Here is a 19,673-nt window from a genome sequence, read left to right on the forward strand (position 1 = left end):
TAGGTTTCTTTCGCTTTCCCCCCACCTCCAGAATGGCTGCATGTGTGCACTGGAACAATCCTTCCTAAAACGCATTAAACTTTCGTTTACAAAGACGTAAAACTCACAGAGTGGTCAGGGGTGTTCACTGATATGCTCACACAAAAATCACTGCAAAAGATGCTTTCCAACAGGTTTTATCGTAGTTTTTGTCCAACTCCAAGTCAATGTGTCCAAATTTTAATCTTAACCGTTCTATTTCATCAGAAACGATCTGTAAACAGGGCTTTAAGTGTAAAATACCGAACTTGTCCTTTAAGTATTGCACTTAGGAACATTATTATAATCTTCTCAGGATTTATTTTAACAACTTTCACAAATTTTGATAAATATTTTTGTGAATTCGGCCCCAGGCCATGAGCAATCATGCACGTTAGTGGTGTAAGAATATGAAATGGATGGGCGTGGCCGAAGTGGTGGTGTGGTCAATGGGGGCGTGGTTATCGTTAGCATTCACTTGTCGAGCATTTTACATCAGAACAATAGACCTAATACCTCAAAACGCTGGTTGCTCACTCTCTTCCCCTTCTTGTTCCACACGATTTTGGGCCGTGGGTCACCTGTGGCCTGGCAGATGAAGGAGGCAACGCCGCCCTGAACACCCGTCTGATCGTTCGGGGTTCTTAAGAACTTCGGTGGCGCTGAAAGAGAGAAAGCGGGAAGAGACGTGGTTACACAACTTATTCAGGCGGATTATTGAACAGAGGTCGGAGTTTGTGTGCATTGCGCTCTTGGGGCGAGACATGGTTATACAACACAGCAGTAAAAAAAAAAAAAAAAAAAAAATTGCAATCAAATGAACAGAGAAAAGATGTGAAGATAATCCCATGAACGCAGAAGGCTGCTGATGTCGCAGAAATCAGAGGATCATGCTGACTCAGAAATATAAAATGCCTCTGATTATTGTTCCTAATTTTGTAATGTACTGAAAAGTTACATTTGCCAATATATATATATATATATATATATATATATATTTTTTTTTTTTTATGAATTTTTTATTACTGAATTTTTAAATTTACTTTTTTTTCCCCTGGTTAATTTGGTTTAAAAAAAATATATACCTATTTTATCTCACAATTCTGACTTTTTTTCACATAATTGCCAGTTTATGTCTTACAATACTGAGAAATAAAGCCAGATTTGGCAGTTACAAACTTGCAATTGCGGGGAAAAAAGTCAATTGCGAATTATAAACATGTAGTTGCAAGAAATAGTCAGAATTGTGAGTTTATATCTCGCAATTCTGACTTTTTGGTTACCCTTTATTTTAAGGTGAAGTAGTTACATTGTACTTACTCAAATAAGTACTATAGTATGTATTACTATACTATAGTAGTAGTAATATTAATTAACTACATGTACTTACTATAGAGTTACAGTTAGGGTTAGGTTTAGTTAGTTACTTGCAATTTACTGCTATTACTATAGTAAGTACATGTAGTAACGTGTAACTTTTACCTTAAATTAGTTACTGACTAAAACATTTTTTTTATATCAACTCACAATTATGAGAAAAAAGTTTGAAATGTGAGATAAAAAAAGTACCTTTTTTATGTTTCATTCCATGGCGGAAACAAGCATCCATACTATTTGAATATAATTAGATTTTTTTATTAATAACAAGGAATCACTCTTCCTGATTCTGCTGTAATTACCAACATGCCAAGCATTTTAAACAACATACATTTTTTTTTTCAGGGACGTTTTTTTTGTTGGTTGTGATGGAAATGAGCAGCAGCATGTCAGGAAATCAGAGCGATGAGATAAGAAATGCCATTTATTTTAAGAGATTTACATCATGATCTAAGAGCAACTTAGGCGTCATTAATAGAGCAGACGGTAAATGAATCCCAGAGTCCAAAATTAACACTCGCCAGGCTCCAAATGCAATAAAAACTGCAGAATGAACATTTGTCCTGTAACTTTATTAGCAACGTAATACATAATTTAAAGCTATATAAAAACAACAGTCTGCCTCGCAGATGTGAGAGAAACCAGCAATTAAATTAAAATACATTCAACCAGCTGAAAATCACCAGTGACTGACATGACTGAAGCTGTGTCAAGGTAAAAAAGTGAAATATTTAGCATGCAATGCAGCAGGTCATCAAAAAAAAAAAAAAAAAAAAATCTGCCATTCTGTGTACATATTAAATAATCATGTAACCAATAAAAACTGTATTCTGATTCTCAGTATTTTAAAATGTAATATAATCCCAAAAAAATTATCCAATTTTTGGAATCTGATTAGCCTATGTAATCCAGACCACATATAATCAGTTACTACACAGCACTGTGTGTGAATAAGTAAATAAATAAATAGACAAACAAATGTATATGTGTACGTGCTTTCACCATTTTTGCCATTTTATATTTCTATATATCTTTAATTTATTCTTAATTCAGTTTTAGTTATGTTAGTATGCAATAATTTCAAGGAAACATTTCTATTTTTATGTCATTTAACAAAAACAATGTTTAATAGTTTTAGTTAGCAATAACAACAACGGCACAGCCCTAGTATGATGGATTATCGCTGTGTCCATCTCTTGTTAAGGATGAGGCAAACCAGTTAATGTAGGATGTGACATACGTATCCCATAGTCTCTGTCTATAATTGGATCTGTGAGCAGGGTGTCACCACGACGACCAGAGGGATTTTACTGAACGATCCAAAATATCTGCCAACGACTGCCAACACCCACCCTGTCTCTCTCTCTCTCTCTGTCTCTCTGTACTTCAAAGAGCAGTTTTCTCAGCATGTAAATACGTAAAATCGTATCTTCTGCGGCTGTCAGGACGGGTGTCATACAGTTATCTGTACACGCGCCGTGCCGCCGTGGAATACGACATCAAAGATGCGGCTGTCAGTGAATCTGCTCTAATGGCGTTTGGGGTCGACAGTAAATCCCGCTTAAGAGCTCACGCTGCACATCACCAGAAGAACAGAGAAATTGCTTTTTTTCTTTTTTGCTTAAAACAGAGAAGCTGCTGCTGCTCAAATATGACGACACGTGTCCTGGCCGTAATCGCACTGTTTTAACGTGACACATGAGGCTGTGAAAAAGCAAAAGCAAACAACACTGAATGGCAGATGTGTGTTTAGTCTGATCCAGAAAAACTCGACAGATTTATGCCACAGCAGACTTCTAGTGTGAAAAAGCACTAAAAAACGTTTCTAATGCGAATTTTATTCTCTTAGAGGGGATTATGGGTAATTATGTACAGTAGGTACATGTACAGTAGGGCTGCACCATGATTTTTCTGATTATAATTGTAAAAATTGTAATAGTGTTTTAAATGTGATTAAAAACAAACTCCAAATGCACACAGTGGCTATGTTTACATGCACAACTTTTGTTTCAATTGGACTGAATTTATTCCGACTGATGAATCTGAATGTAGTGTTTACATAAACGCTAAACGTGATTGGTTTAATGTGCCTGGGTTTATATATTACAAGCTTTAAATCTGAATAGATTTGTTTACATGCGCACACTGCACAGATATACAGTTCCCCGGCCTTTTACACATAATAATCATTCTCCTACATTGATTTTTTTATTTGTTTTAAACAGTAGACTTAATAATTATCCATTTATGGTCATAATTTGGAGACAATGAGCATATGAACCGTTTTGCCGAACTGCTATTCCAATAGCAGTAAAAATGCCACTCCCCGCGCCCAAAAACCAGTCGTCTGTGGATGAGAATCTGAAACAGTGACTGACGTTGTCCTGCTCCACTTCATAGACAATGAGTGAAAGAAGAATTTTAGAATGACAGGACACTCATTTATATGACACTTTATTCAACAGGAAGTACAGCTCGTTTCGCGCGTCATACGTCATTATGCTATTTCAACGTCATTGCACATGCGCAGTCATTTCAGTTTCGATTTTCAATCCGATCAAGTTACATGTCCTCTCGATCAGATTAGAAAAGGAATAAATCACCCCTTTTAATCTGATTGAAATTTCATTCGGATCGAGCTCAATCACATCGATTAAGGTGTTTACATGAAGGTTGTCAGTCAGATTGAGCCATTAATCTGATTACTAACTGATTATTTGGTTGCATGTAAACGTAGCCAGTGTCGTGCTTTACTCTGAAACCCACAGCGCATCAGATTATATATAAGTAAAAAACAGAGCTTTTGTGATTTCCAGTGTGACATACACAGATAGTGATATTAACAGTGCTTTTGTTCTTGGTTATTTGATCAGACTGCTAGGCAAGATTATTGTACAAAATGAGGTCATGTGACACTTTAGTAAACGGTTTGAAATGTTTTCTGCCTCACTATTTCACTAAGTAGCACATGTAATACTGTATGATACTGCCGTCATTACTTCCGCTTCATTCATCACACTGGAAAAGGGCAGTCTTGTGCACTGCATTGTGGGAAACAGTGAGCACTGTGTGTGATGTAGTAGATCATTTGAGTATTTCAGAACTACAAAAAACAGTCTGTCTATCAGAAAACATTTCTGTATTTTCTCTTCTTCAAAAGCTAAGTGACACGTTCAATTTCTCTCGCATGAGCAGCCTGTATTTGCTGTCTGTCAGAAACGCTTTCATGATCAGTCTGTCAAATGTGCGTCTGCTCAGAAACAACTCTGCTTTAAAGATGCTGTTAACCTATCAAAATCACAAATACTTCAGCATTAGACAAAGAGTATTATTATATCTCTAACATCATATCAACATAGCATGGAGATGATCATAGCTACAGTTAAAACACATTTTTGTGGGAAGTCAAGTAAAACAATCTAATGCCATGTTCTCAATTTTACACATTGTAATGTTGACTTCATTCATCAAACTCAACCAATCAACACACTCAGTGAAGTTATTGTTATTGTATATAAAAAAAATTATAATATATATACTGCATATATTTCCTTTATTTTACAATAAACTGCACACCAGTTTATATTACAAGCAAAAACCAACTCCACAATTTATTTATGTTTATTGTATGTGCATCTGTAGAAAATATTTTATTATTATTATTGTTAATAAACAAACAAACTGTATTTGTTCCACATTTTAATAACAGAATTGGAAATTAAAATACAATTAAAAAAGAGAAAAAAAATAAAATATATATATATATATATATATATATATATATATATATATATATATATATATATATATATATATATATATTTCTTAATAGTTCCAGACCCTAATTGTAGATATAACCGGCAGGTGAGCATCATGGGAGTGTGTGTTAAACACATCAGATCTGAGCATTCAGTGTGTTTGAATTAACTCTGGGAACACTAAAAATCACCAGGATGAACAAATGAACAGAATATTTCACAACACCCTCCGGTCTGTCTGTCAGTGTGTGTGTCTTTATCTCAGAGAGAGGGATCGAGGGTCCTGGTCAAGGGTTCAGGTTGTGTGGGGCCGTTTGCTGCTGTGATTTCATTGGATGGTTATTTTTGGCCACCGCTTCAAACAGACACTTTAACCAGCAGAACAGCAGATTAAAAAAGACAACAGCACTTTACCACACACACACTTCTGCTTTTATAAATAAAAGCAATAGAACAAATTAAAACAACACAACAATAACGTTATTAATGCTCGCAAAACGTTCGAAAAAGTGAAAATCTGATGCTGAAAATAACGCTTGTCACAGATGCCTTGGTACTGAAGTAACGGTACTTGTGACATTTTGTATTCAAGTATATGACGACATCACAGCTGCTTGGAGATGTTTGACCTAAACACGCTAAACATTGTTCAGGTACACAGGAACATCAGGACCAGCGCAGGTGTCTCACACCTGTCTGTCTGTTTGTCTGTCTCTCGGCTGCTTGGTAATCAGAGATGCCGAGTGCCAACCACCTCACACTCAGGTGCGTCTAAGGAACACACATGTCATTTATGACTGCGATTACAGATGAATCACATGAAACACACTCACGTCTTCTGTGGACTCACTGGGTCTCATTCATGAAACACGAGCAGAACGAATTTTTGTGTAAATCGTGTGTAAAGGGGTTCTGGCGTAAATTGCCGGATTCATTAAAATGTTCGTATTTTCCAAATGTTAGTTGGTACGAAAGAAATCTACACCTGCTCCCAGCCACGCGTAAATAGTGCGTTTAACATCCGAACGTTTTGCTCATTAATAAGGCTGCATTTTAATTCACCTTAATCGGGTACATATTTACACAGCATTTTGAAAAAATATTATATATAGTAATTACATACGGTTTTTCTTTTTACTTTTATTACGAGAGCCAGTAATAGCATCTGCAAACGGAACACAAGTCCGCAAGTCTTTTATTTATTTATTTATTTTTATATTCAAGCTGTTTATTCATTTATTTATTTTTTCCGCAAGTCACAAGCGTTGCAGTCAAGCTTCATGTCGAACCATTTTCTTTTCACTTCTGGGACTGTTCGATTAACAGATGAAACTCCATTAACTGCATCTGTAATATGCTGCCAAGCATTTTTACCTAAAGCATTTAGCTAAAAGCATTATTATCTAAAAAATCCTTTTTTTTAGGACCTGATACGCCACTATGTACGCTTGAAAATAAAATGTGGCGTTTTGAATGAACTTCTGATAATAAAACAATCAATTTCTGCATCTGAGAAATTTCTCTTCTTCATTCGCTTTTGAGAAGACATGTTGAAATCCTTCGTTTCGTGTCATAATATGATGCCCATATAGTTGTCAGTCGGTTTTAATGGGCGGGAATTATGGTAATTGAGAATGAGCGTGCACGCGCGCGTCCCATTTACGACTGATTGGAATTCATTAACCCACACACACATTTCACTATCAAATCTGACGTTTACGAAGTATTTGTGAATCAGGAGAAGAATTTTCGGGAATGTCTCTTTACGCGCAAATCACTCACATATTTACTCGTATATTTACGAATGTTTCATGAATGAGACCCATAGTGTCCATTCAAAATACACAACAAATAAACGCAGGACATCAGAGGAACAAGCTGATTTGTTCACTCTCATCACTTAAAAATGTGTGAATGTGATATCTGTCTGTATGTGGATCTTCTCTTTTCACTAACGTCACTTTTCTTCATTATGTTTGATGTCTCAATGTGTTTGAATACTGGAATCAGCTGGTTGAATAAGCTAATGCTGGTGTGATCTCAGGCTGGATTTAAATAAATAAATAAATAAATGTTGTATTTAAAGTATGTAACCTTTAGAAGACATTTATAATCAGGAGGTCAAACTAGTAAATATTATATGGCTTATCTTTTCTATTAATTTAATATTATTAACTGATGTTTAATGAGATTTGCAATATTTGGTGCATAAAAACAATTTAAAGTCCTTGGTTTGTGATTTTGTACCTTCTAGCAATGAACAATAAATACAGCGATAAGAACATCTATAAGAACATGGTTTCAAATGAAACAAATAGTCAAAATTTAATTATGACTAGTAAGAGATTCACTGAACAACTGACGTCTAACAATCAGTAGGAACTCGATATTCAGACAGTTTCTAATTATTAAAAATAAAAATAATTCTAAATATTAAAATATAATAATGGGAAATATATGCCACTTGGTTTAATATCTGAGTCTCTAATGTAATGTAATGCAAATTTTCTGGTGCTGCTGTATATCCTAGTTGCTCTGAAAAAAAGAATGAAGGGTTGGCTTTCACACACACACACACACACACACACACACACACACACACACACACACACACACACACACACACACACACACACACACACACACACACACTTGTGTGAGAGCAGCGTGACCTTTCACACAGCATTCATTTAATGGTGGGGTATGAGAATGTTTCAAGCTATTTTCACAGCACAGCGACTTTATAACGGCCACAACAACATAAAATCTGCCCTGCCAGAGGTGACCGGCTCACACACACTTGAGAGAGACACACACATCATTCTGTCTGTCAAATATCATGTGCAACACAAACACATACAACACTGTTTTCAAATGAAAGACATCAAGGTAAGTTTGGGTTGTGTGCCGTTCAGCCAGTCGGTTATTCCATTGTGTAAATAATTAGTTTCACAACTGATATATTTTGCAACATCAACACTGTTATTGAACTGAATTTAATCAACATTAAACTGAATTGAGCTGAATGATGGACACTATTGTCTTTTTAGAGCTGCTTTACAGTGACATTTTTATTTATCTCATATTTGATTAAGTTTGTATCATTTTCCTGTTTATCATTGTGAAGCTGCTTTGAAACAATCTGTATTGTATGAAGAGCTATAGAAATAAAAGTAACTTGATTTATCCGCATCAGCCGACTAAGATCAGTAGAGTAAGATGTAGACTAAAAGTGCCCTCTGACTCCCACAGTTCTTGTGTGTTTGTTTAACATGAAAATGAGGCTGACCTCAACAGAAGCTCGGCTTGTGTGTGTGAGCTCCATATGGCTGACGCTCAGCTAATGAGAATCTCTGGAGAGCGACAGCTCGCGGGACCTGAGCGATGATCTTTCCTCTGAGAGCAGCGTTTTAACGGCCAGATGACGACCTTCGATAAGAACGACATCATCTACTCGTGCGATTTGATTCATGAGGCGACCACGTCAACATCCGTTATCGCTGAATTCTCGCCGACTACCATTCCTGTGCACCTGACCTTCATCATTTCCATTCGGCCATGAGTAGCAAGACAGGCAGAGAGAAACAGACAAACATTTTAATCGCAATAAGAGTCTCATGATCTCATGTTCTGCATCATGCTCTTCACCTGATAAAACAGCTGATCCTCTTAAGCCGGGCTCAGACTGCAGTAGTTTCAGGCCGATTTTTGCCCATTTTACCCCTCCCGACATTTGAAGAGAAAATAAATAAATAAACAGTCTTCTCCAGGGCATTGGTCGGTTCCGATGTTCGGCCCAAATTATCTGGTAATGTGAGGAGTTTACAGATCAAATCTTAAACCTCCCAATCTGTTCGTGGACACATCGGGGATGCCCTGCCAATAGCAAACATGTTTGATATATAAGGTTTTAACCCTCTGGGGACCAAAAACGCGCCCGCGCGTTTTGCTCGTTTTTTTTTTTAGCAATGAAAAATAAACACAAAATGCTCTGTTAATTTTGATCTTTCATTTTCGTGTAATACATCAATCGATCCTGTTCAGTTTCTATTTTTTTCTGTATACTCACAATACAAATAAAGTGTTTTGCTTTTTGACAAATAAAGAAAAACTAACATGATGCTATTTCTGCCTTCTCTCTGTCAGTAAACTCCCATTTGAAACGCGTTCGAAAATTATCTATAACTCCGCGAAAATTCAGTCAAACAGGCAAACAGACCCACGGGCATAAAGCTTGAGATCGCAGCTTTTAAATGAAGTAATTTATATAAAAAACAAATATTATCAGCTTCTGTAATCTGTTTAAAAAGAGAGCGACTCCAGTCGAGCTCATTACGAGCCATTCAAAAGTAATGTGACCACTCCCCGGAGAGCGCGTGCTATTCAAACGCAAATTCTGAGAACCATTTCAGTCTGTGAAACGCCCCCACATCAGCTGTAAACAAAGAGGCATAATATAGCCTACCTTATGGAGAAAATTTTCCGTGCTGATATGAGGAGCAGATCCCGCTGAGGAGTGAGGTAGGCTAAGTTATCCTTTCTCAAGTGTTAATGTGGAATAACGTTATGGAATAACGTTGTAGGCTTATGTAAACAAAAAGATGAATCGCGTTTCTATAATATGAATCGCGTTTTCTGTGAGATGAATGAAGGGTACATATTTGTAAAGAGTGTTTAGCCTAAATATGAATCGCGCGTCTGTGTGTGAAAGAATAAACTGCTTTTACAGTTACAGTTACTGCGTTACAGTCAGGCGAAGTATGAAAGACAACATTTTGTTGACTAGATTTGGGTACAGTTTTTACTGTAGAATATACTGTCACATCAAATAAGCTTTTCTGCTCATATATATAAAATACTATTTTGTCAAAAATAAAGTCAGAGACTAAGATGTTCCAATGTTGGCTATATTCAAACTAATGAATACATATGATAAAATGTAGGCCTATAATCTTTTTTTTTTTTTTTTTACAAAGAAAGAGTACTTTTTTGCAGAAATATTGCTGAAATTGTAATTATTGTTGTAATTGTAACCTTTTTAATAAAATAGCAAAACATATTTACAAGATAGATGTAAGCAAAATCTTAAATGGTCAATATAAGTCTTCTTCAAAATATATATTTTGTCCTTGCAGTGTGGCTCAGTCAGTGTCACACCTGAATGAATGGCTAATTATGCAGAGTCATTATGCAGAGTGGGTGGGACTAAGGTGTAAACTACTCCTCCCCCTCGCATATTGGCTTTCCAAGCAAAACCTGTTTTACACCATTTAAATCAATGTATTTTTTTTTGTGAACGATAAAGCAAGACTATTTTCACATAATTTTGAAGCTAGAACTGAAAGGGACAACATCCATTAGTCAAAAGTCTTGTGGGCACATATTTTGTATGAGTTTTGTGGTCTTATTTCAGCAACTTTCATTTTTATTTTTTTAAATAACCACGCATAAACATTATTCTCTTAAAAATACAAACATCTACATACATGTTGCTCGCATATTATGGTAGGCCTGTTTGTGCTATATAGAGTGAATTTACACCTTTGCCATTAACATGTTTATAAATAACTGAAAAAAGCACAAATGTCAGAGCATGTCAGAACATCTCAAGGGCCCCAAAAACAGCTTGGTCCCCAGAGGGTTAAATTGGGATTATTACAACTATGATTACATCAGTACTTCCACAATAACCAATAAGAGACAAGTCTACAAGGAGACCGAAGTACGGGTCCAGTGGACAACGGAGATGGAGGAATGGCTGGTCGAAATGTGGTAACAACACGACTGCCTTTATTATGTTTAATCATATAATTTCCTACAGCAAGTTGCCACGACACAGTATCCATTACGTCCGCATCCCCGTGAGATCACGTGATGTGCTAAATCTGGCATGATAATCTTAAGAATGTCTTGTAGTGCGTGATAAGCCATGATTTAATTGATTTTTGCAGGTTTGAGACATGAAAGAAGAAAACAACCAGATTTCACAATCGGTTAAGATTTCAAAACTCCTGTAGTCTGAGCCTGGATTTACAGAAGGATTTTGGACTCTGATTTACGCAGTGGGGTCACGAACATCACCTGGTTCCCCAGGCAACAGTGACTGTCACTTCACAGCCCCCGCAGGTCTTGGCTCATGTTGAGGTATTGACATACGCGTCTGGCCACTTTTACATTCTGACATTTGTGTTCCTATATTTACTTGATGTTCACTTAAAAGTAATTTTGCACACGTTCAAACAGATGGCACAGATATGGATCAGAACAGATTCTTGTGAGACTGTGAAATGTGACCAACAACTCTAACAATAACAGGACAATCTAATATGTAATTATGTGTCAGTGTGTGTGTTTAGCTTGAGGATCTGGCCTTGAGTGTGTGTGTGTGTGTGTGATGGTTCATGGTTATCCCACAAGAGTAAACTAAGTTTCTCCTCACTAATATTTACCTCAACAGCTGACCATGGGATCAAGGACAAAGTGTGTGTACGCATGTTGGCAGGAACAAAGTGCAATTTTCCAGTGTAAACATTTTTTTAAATAAAATAATAATAATAATAATAATAAAATAAAAAGATAAATAAAAAAATAACCCATTGTTTCTCATTGTGTTGGTGTTGTTGATAAAGCTCAAGGCTAGTAAATGAAAGGTTTCTGGTTTAAGCCCAGGAAAGTTTTAATCATAAACTATCCCCACGGGATACTCCTGGAGAAAAAAAGTGTCCTGTAAAAAGTTAACTGAATACAAGCACCTGTTACATTAGCATGTACACCCTACAGAATGTTCTGACGCAACATTTAGCAGATATTTTGGGGTATGGAAAGAGCCAGGTGAGTTAGAAATCAAGTCAGACTACTGTGAAGTGCATTTCTGGAAGCACAGCTGGACTCATCTGTCAATAGTCAACAAATGCCAAAGTTCAATGGCAATGCAACAAACGCTGAAAGTTTCACAAACCCTTGCATTTTTCCTCTACGTTCATTTTTAAAAGCATAAACACTTAAGTGCAGGTTCCCTAACCCGATTGACCATTTAGGCCTTATTAAGGCCTGGTTCCTTTTCTCTATACAGATCCACTGAAATCCATTGCAATACCATTTTAACTAGCTGGTAAACCCAGTGAGCAATTGTGAACATTGAAAGATATTTGATACATTTGTTGGTCAGGAGGGATAGTAAATGCAAAGGTTCTAGTAAACACCAGGCATCATTCACTTACTGACTGCAGAGAATGGTACATAGACTTTTATGAAAGCTTTGAAGTAGGAGGGGTGCTGGTCTAGTGGAAGTTCTCAACGACACTGTCAGAGACTTGAATTTGATGTTTGCTTCTACAGGTAACCAGTGGAGCAAGATCAAGAGAGGTGTGACATGGGCCCTCTTGGGTTAGAAGCCCAGATGCACCATCAGTGCAGGTCAGTAGAGGTTTAATTCTGCCAACAGAGCAATGCAGTGGAATGCATGATACAGCATGACTAGGCCGTCGTTGCGATGTGGCCAGTGAAGTTTGGTTTTTGAGCCTAGCCGTATGGTGACGTTGTGGTTGACTGGCTGAGAAAACAAGTTCTGTCTTTGCAAGGTTGAGCAGAATGTAGTGATACTTCATCCGGCCAAGATGGAGACACACAATGTTAGATATATAAACTGGAATTGTAGTGTTTTAAGGCTGGACTGACAGGAGTAGCTGCACAGCAGGAGTAGACCAGCAATAGCGCAAGAAGTGTGTCTTAATGATTGGGTCTATTCAGATTGTGAAAATTGAGAAGAGAAGGGGGCCAAGAACCGAACCCTGAGTTACCTTTTGGTTATTAGATGTGATTCTGTGACAGACAGCAGGGTCATCTTAAGAAGCTGACTTGGTTGTAAAAATGGCACCTTTTAAAACAAACAGCAATGAACTCCTTTTCAATGAAAATGTGCTTTGGTCAGGATGCAGACAGCTCTGAATAGATGCTTTAGAAATAGATATAATTAATTATTGATTTATCTTTTCTCCTTTCCATTCATTCCTGCTCTCTGTGAGAAAAAGAAATGCTGATGATTTCACTCGTTTTTTGTTCCAGAGAGTTTATTGGAACTGACCATGTGACCTGCTAAAGGAGGCTGGGATAGTCTGTTGATAAGAGCCTGTCTGATGTGAAACGGTCTTCTCCTTGTTAAGAGCCCAGCGATGTGTGTTGAATGAAATAATTTGTCAGAAATGAACATGCACACACAAAAAAAAAAAAAAAAAAAAAATGTGATGCTGAAGTAAGTGCGTACCAAAATGCAGAGATGATGCCTTCCCAGGGCACATTTCGAAGAAAGATCCATTCCAAGCAGAAGTGCTCAAAAATAACTACTTCAAAAGAACCTTTGAAATTAATGCTTGTGTGGGGTTCAACTGATGGGCACTTCACTCCCAAGAATCTTCACACTGCATCAGAAACTCTAAGCCTGCACAAGGTGCAACGTAAATTAAGCCAGCTGCACTGTAGTAATTGCTGGTATTATTATGCTGTTAATTCTTTTGATCTATTATCTTAATAAAGGAAAGAAAAGTGTTTTAAACAAGGATAAATTCAAGAATAACTGAAGATCATTAGCTTTGCCTTTGTGAGGTGGTAACAATGGTTCTTTTCACTTATGTTCCAAATAGCCATCTTCTAAATGTAGAGGGAATAGGGCATAGGCATGATCACCTCTGATTAGAACACAATTCCATACTTCCTCATAGTACATGATCACCCTTCAGATCCAGAGCCGTTTGTCTCTCCCTTGTTGTGGATGGAAGAACAACACACACACACACACACACAAACAACTGGACAAAAAGAGAGAAGATGAAGAATTGGCTTCCATTTCATTCTTACCCTCATTTTCTCTTCCTCTCTCGCTCTGTCGTTTTTTCTTAGCCTACAGTCTTCACAGTTAGATTTATGCCATTTATCATGCTGACACTCTCCCTGTCTCTCTCTCTCCCATCTCTCTAACAAATGAGTCTCATCCTGTCTGTTTAGACACACAAACCTCTTCCCATGTATAACGTAAAGATGTAGGAAAACACTGGCTCCGCACACACACTGAAGAATGGTGTTGGTTTCGCTAAGAGGAGTTTCACAGATGGCGAGGGGAAGTGACTGTGTGAGGTGGCACAGTGGGACACATACACACAAAATACTTGTCAGGACTGCCAGAAGGGAGTGTGTGTGTGTGTGTGTTGTGTGTGCGTGCGTGCGTGCATGCAATTATAAGTACGGAAGTCTTTTTATGAAAATGGTCAAATATGTTATTGATTTTTATAACATGGAGAAAAAAAATTGTCAGGTTCAGGTTGTGTGTGTGTGTGTGTGTGTGTGTGTGTGTGTGTGTGTGTGTGTGTGTGTGTGTGTGTGTGTGTGTGTGTGTGTGTGTGTTTACTTTAAAAGTAAAAAATGTACTTCATGACTCAAAACATTTTCACATTACTCTGAAAAATCAACTGTCCTCAGATCACAAGATCACAGTTGACTTGCAGTTTTGTGGCCTTCGCTGGTAAATGTCAGTGACCGTAGGGAGTTCCGTACATCATTTTATCATTCTGAAGGGTGCTCATGAGCGCCCCCTTTGTGCATTCTGAATGCACTATTGTGGAGCTCACAGTAAACTAGGCCTTGCATAGTCTTGCAGAGTCTGACAAAAGTCACACATACTGATGAAATGTAACCTTGAATGCACTGGAAAAAAGCGTCTGGCAAATGGATTAATGTAAATGGCATTCCTGTATCCCAACCAGATCATGGCACTAGCAATACCAAGGTCATTGGTTTGATTCCCAGGGAATATATTTACTGACAAAATGTATACCTTGAATACAATGGAAGTCACTTAAGGTAAAAGTCGCATCTGCCAAATGCATCCATGTGATATAATGCGATATAACATCATGTGGCTGAGGTCCAACAGGACACAGTTTCCTTCAGAAATTTTCACAAATGAAAATGATGAGTAGTGGCAGAGCTTATCTAGAACTAATCTGTGCAACCCCTACAGCAGACTACTCAATTGTCCAGCAGCTGAGGGTGTCATTTGAGAAAGAGCCTAAAGCACCAAACCTGAGGAACGCAAACATTTGGGCCATCAGAGTTTAGCTCCAAGGAAATCTAGATGCTGTTCTAGAGAGATCATTGTTTAACGGGTCGTATTTTCCCATCGTATCTGACATCAGGGATCCATGTATCAATATGATTAACAAGCCTTTAAACAAAACCACTTAAAAAAAGCATTCAAACAAGCAAGTCACATTACTGAACATTTCTTATTGTGATGTCACAGATGAAGAATGTCTCATGCAGTGATTATTGTGGTTCGTGAGCAGTATTGAGTTTGCCGTTGAAATGTCATGAGAGTATTTACACTGTGATTATACATCTATATCAAACAGAGAGAGGGCAATTTAATTATTGTCTGATCAATACATCTTGGATCTAGTACAAATGGAGTATGAACAGAGAGAGAGAGAGAGAGAGAGAGAGAGAGAGAGAGAGAGAGAGAGAGAGAGAGAGAGAGAGAGAGAGAGAGAGAGAGAGAGAGAGGAGAGAGAGAGAGAGAGAGAGAGTGTGTGTGTGTGTGTGTGTGTGTGTGTGTGTGTGTGTGTGTGTGTGTGTGTGTGTGTGTGTGTGTGTGTGTGTGTGTGTGTGTGTGTGTGTGTGTGTGTGTGTGTGTGTGTGTGTGTGTGTGTGTGTTTTTTTCCAGCGATCGTCATGACGACCCCCTGATGGGACGTAATAGTGAAAATGCCTCCTGCTCCGCCCAAATGGTCACGGCTGACTGGGCGGAATAGTTCAGCCAATTAAATCCCATAATGAGCGGCAGCAGTTCAGGAAGTGTGAAATTGCCGTTGCTTTCATTCTGTGAAGAAGAAAGAGCCTCACTCGTTGGTTTATTGATCCCGTGTTTTATGTTATTATTATTATTTTTATTTATTTTATTTTGTTGAACGTATGAGTCCCTGAGAACATTTAAAATATCTCCTTTTGTGTTCTATGTGAGTAAATGTGAGGATTTCAGCACAATCGCATACAAAATACCTCACTTATATTATTTCTATGCTAATATTTAAAATACAGTTTTACACAAATGTGCAACGAGAGTGTGATGTGTGTGTTCTTACAAGTGTTGGTGATTTGCACCCTCTGTTCATCACTAATTAGCGGAACTCATTTGCATTATGGATATTCATGAGCTGGCATGCAGAGTAGACAATTAATTTGCATGCAGGTGATTATTAATAGATTTGGGTGACACCCCCATGAGAATTGTCCAATGCCATCTTTCTTCATATCTGACAGACCTGGTAAAAAGAGATGTGATAATGGGAAAAACTGCATTTGTTCTTCTCTATCTCTGTCTGTCTGTGTCTGTGTGTCTGTCTGTGTGTGTGTGTGTGTGTGTGTGTGTGTGTGTGTGTGTGTGTGTGTGTGTGTGTGTGTGTGTGTGTGTGTGTGTGTGTGTGTGTGTGTGTGTGTGTGTGTGTGTGTGTGTGTGTGTGTGTGTGTATCACATATAGAATCAGGTTACTATTATTAATTATACACATTACACTTTCAAAACTTTTATAAGCACAAAGTTCCTATAAGAACTAAACGGACCAATTTTCAGCGCAATATGACTGAAGCTCGGTTTATTTATTTTTGCATGAGTGGCGCGCAAATCACCGTACGAGTGATACATTTTGTGCGAGGACTTCCTAATGCGACCCTTTTGAGTTATATTTAGAATTTACCACTTTCAATTGCTATGGAGAAAGTTACATAAACTAAAAAGACTGATGAAAAGAGAAGAAAACGTACTCCTATTAACGTAACCTAACCCTGAGAGTAAGGGAACAAGTATTGCGTAGCTATGGGAAAACTCCTTTTCTCGAGAATATTGAAGCCTTTATTTTAAAACGCAGTGCAGCTGTGCTGCGGGAACTACACGAACCTATGGCGAAGTGGCTGGCGCGCGCAAACCAATCATGGTGCTTCGCGCTGAAGCCCGCAAGAATGGGTGTGGCTTCTGGCTATATAAGCGGGCCATTTCACCATAGGAATCAGGTTTAAATCAACTGAAGCGACAGCACCTGTACCAAGCGTAATAGCACGGCAGGGTACGGAATACTCGTTCCCTTACTCTCAGGGAACCGAGGTTACAAGGTTATCGCGCCGGCGATACCAGCTTGCTTTTTTTCTTAGTGCAAAAGAGATTCAAAATACTCTGTTGATTTTGATCTTACATATAAGTATTATACATCATTCAAAACTGTTAAATGTCTTTCATTTGTGTACATTCATAATAAAAACAAAATGTTGTGTTTTTCGTAAAATAATGAAAATAAACATGATGCGCATTCTGCCGTCTCTCTCAATGTGAAGTTCATTCTGAAACGCGACAGAAAATGACCTGTAACTCAGCGAATGTTTGTTTCACAGACTTGAGACGTATGTCTTTACAAAGCTTGGAGTCTCTATTTTTAAATGATGTAAATTATATCAAAAACAAATATTCTCTGTTTAAGTAATCCGTATGAAAGCAACGACATGTACAGTTTTCACAAATGGGTCCTCATTACCTCTAATGTGACCACACCCACGCGCGCACGAGCGATTGACATGCAAATCGTCCACGCGAAGGAACGCGAACCTGAATCAGAACAAAACAAAGAATCAGAGACTTCAGTAACATACTCAGTTTTTTATAGAGTTTGGAAGACTGTGTTTGTGCTGTGCTGTTTCACTTGGATTTATCTCAGAAGAATTAGAAGAACGCAATTTGAAGATGAGAAGATTTTTAACCCCCTGAGGTCTACGGTATCGCCGGCGATACCAGCTCACTTTTTTTTTATTAGTGTAAAAGAAACTCATAAATACTCTGTTGACTTTGATTTTCCATAGGAGTTTCATACATCAATCGATTCTGTTAAATGTGTATTATTTTTGTGTATACTCACAATAAAAACAAAGTGTTGTGCTTTTTGCCAAATAAAGAAAAATAAACACGAAGCGAGTTCTGCCTTCTCTCTGCCAGTGAAGTCCATTCTGAAACGCGTCCGAAAATTAACAATAACTCAGCGAATACTCAGTCAAACAGACATACAGACAGACAGGCATGAAGCTTGAATTCTCTTCTTTTAAATGAAGTAATTTATATAAAAAAACAATTATTCTCATCTTGTGAAATCTGTATTAAAAGAGAGCGATTCCAGTCGAGCTCATCTCATCTCATTACGTTATAATCGGCCCCGCCCACGGAGAGCGCGCGCTATTCAAACGCAAATGGCTGAGGCAATCCTGTGAACGCCCCCATCAGCTCGAGAAAACACACAAGTTTATTTAGATCATTACTTGTTTACACCGTCTTGCAGCGCTGTGAGGAATAATACTAATGGAAAATGTCCCTCAGAAGTGCGGGTATATCGAGGAGCGAGCTGAGGAATACAAGTACGTTTTTTCCTTCTCACGTGAATTTCTTCACGTGGGTTTCTGTTTATGAATGAATAAACGGCATGAATGCGCGCTGTTTACCACAGCTGGCAAAGACAGTTTAAATTTAAATCGCGTGTGTGAATGAATGATGATGTTTTAGCAAACTGTATTGCTATACTGAGATAAGTAAACATCGACTGAATGTTGAAATAAAATGTAGGCTATTTGTATAAGCAACGTATTAAACTGCAAATTAACAATATGCCCTAATATTTCATGAAAACAACGTTACAGTCAGACGAAATATGAAAGACAACATTTTGTTGACCAGATTTGGGTACAGTTTTTACTGTAGAATATACTGCCACATCAAATAAGCTTTTGTTTAGCCATTTCTATATATAAAATACTATTTTTGTCAAAAATAAAGTCATCAACTAAGATGTTAGCTGTTCCAATGTTGGTTATATTCAAACTAATGAATACATAGATAAAATGTAGGGCCTATAATCATTTTTTTTTACAAAGAAAGAGTACACTTGAAATATTGTTGAAATTGTAATTATTGTTGTAATTGTAACCATTTTAATAAAATAGCAAAACATATTTACAAGATAGATGTAAGCAAAATCTTAAATGGTCAATATAAGTCTTCTTCTAAATATATCTATTGTCCTTGCATTGTGGCTCAGTCAGTGTCACACCTGAGTGAATGGCTAATTATGCAGAGTGGGTGTATTCTAAGGTGTAAACCACTCCTCGTTCACGCCCCCTCGCATATTGGCTTTCCAAGCAAAACCTGTTTTACATCAATTTAAATCAATGTATGGTTTTATGTGAACGATAAAGCAAGACTATTTTCACATAATTTTGAAGAAAAAACTATAGGCGACGACATCCATAAGTCAAAAGTCTTATTGCTACATATTTAGTATGTGTTTTGTGGTCTTATTTCAAAAATTTTAATTTTTAGTTTTTTCGATAACCACGCATAAACATTATTCTCTCAAAAATGAAAACATGTACATACATGTGGCTCACATATTATTGTAGTCCTGTTTGTGCTATATAGAGTGAATTTACACCTTTGCCATT

At 37.4% G+C, this 19,673-nt stretch overlaps 1 protein-coding gene across 6 annotated transcripts in view; it reads right to left on the reverse strand.

Annotated features, from left to right (window-relative positions):
- Nucleotides 1-19,673, reverse strand: part of LOC309484770 (receptor-type tyrosine-protein phosphatase delta) — a 666,889-nt gene that overhangs the window by 124,099 nt on the left and 523,117 nt on the right. For 5 of the 6 annotated variants that reach the window (XM_082151149.1, XM_082151148.1, XM_082151151.1 and 2 more), the window contains one exon: nucleotides 535-680. In XM_082151149.1, the coding sequence (XP_082007275.1) occupies nucleotides 535-680 (146 nt within the window). Of the gene's footprint in view, nucleotides 1-531; nucleotides 681-19,673 lie in introns of all 6 variants that reach the window. The other variant, XM_082151147.1, reaches the window with a different exon arrangement.

Source organism: Leuciscus leuciscus (assembly GCF_965113295.1).
Source record: "Leuciscus leuciscus genome assembly, chromosome: 2".
Taxonomy (NCBI): Eukaryota; Metazoa; Chordata; class Actinopteri; order Cypriniformes; family Leuciscidae; genus Leuciscus; species Leuciscus leuciscus.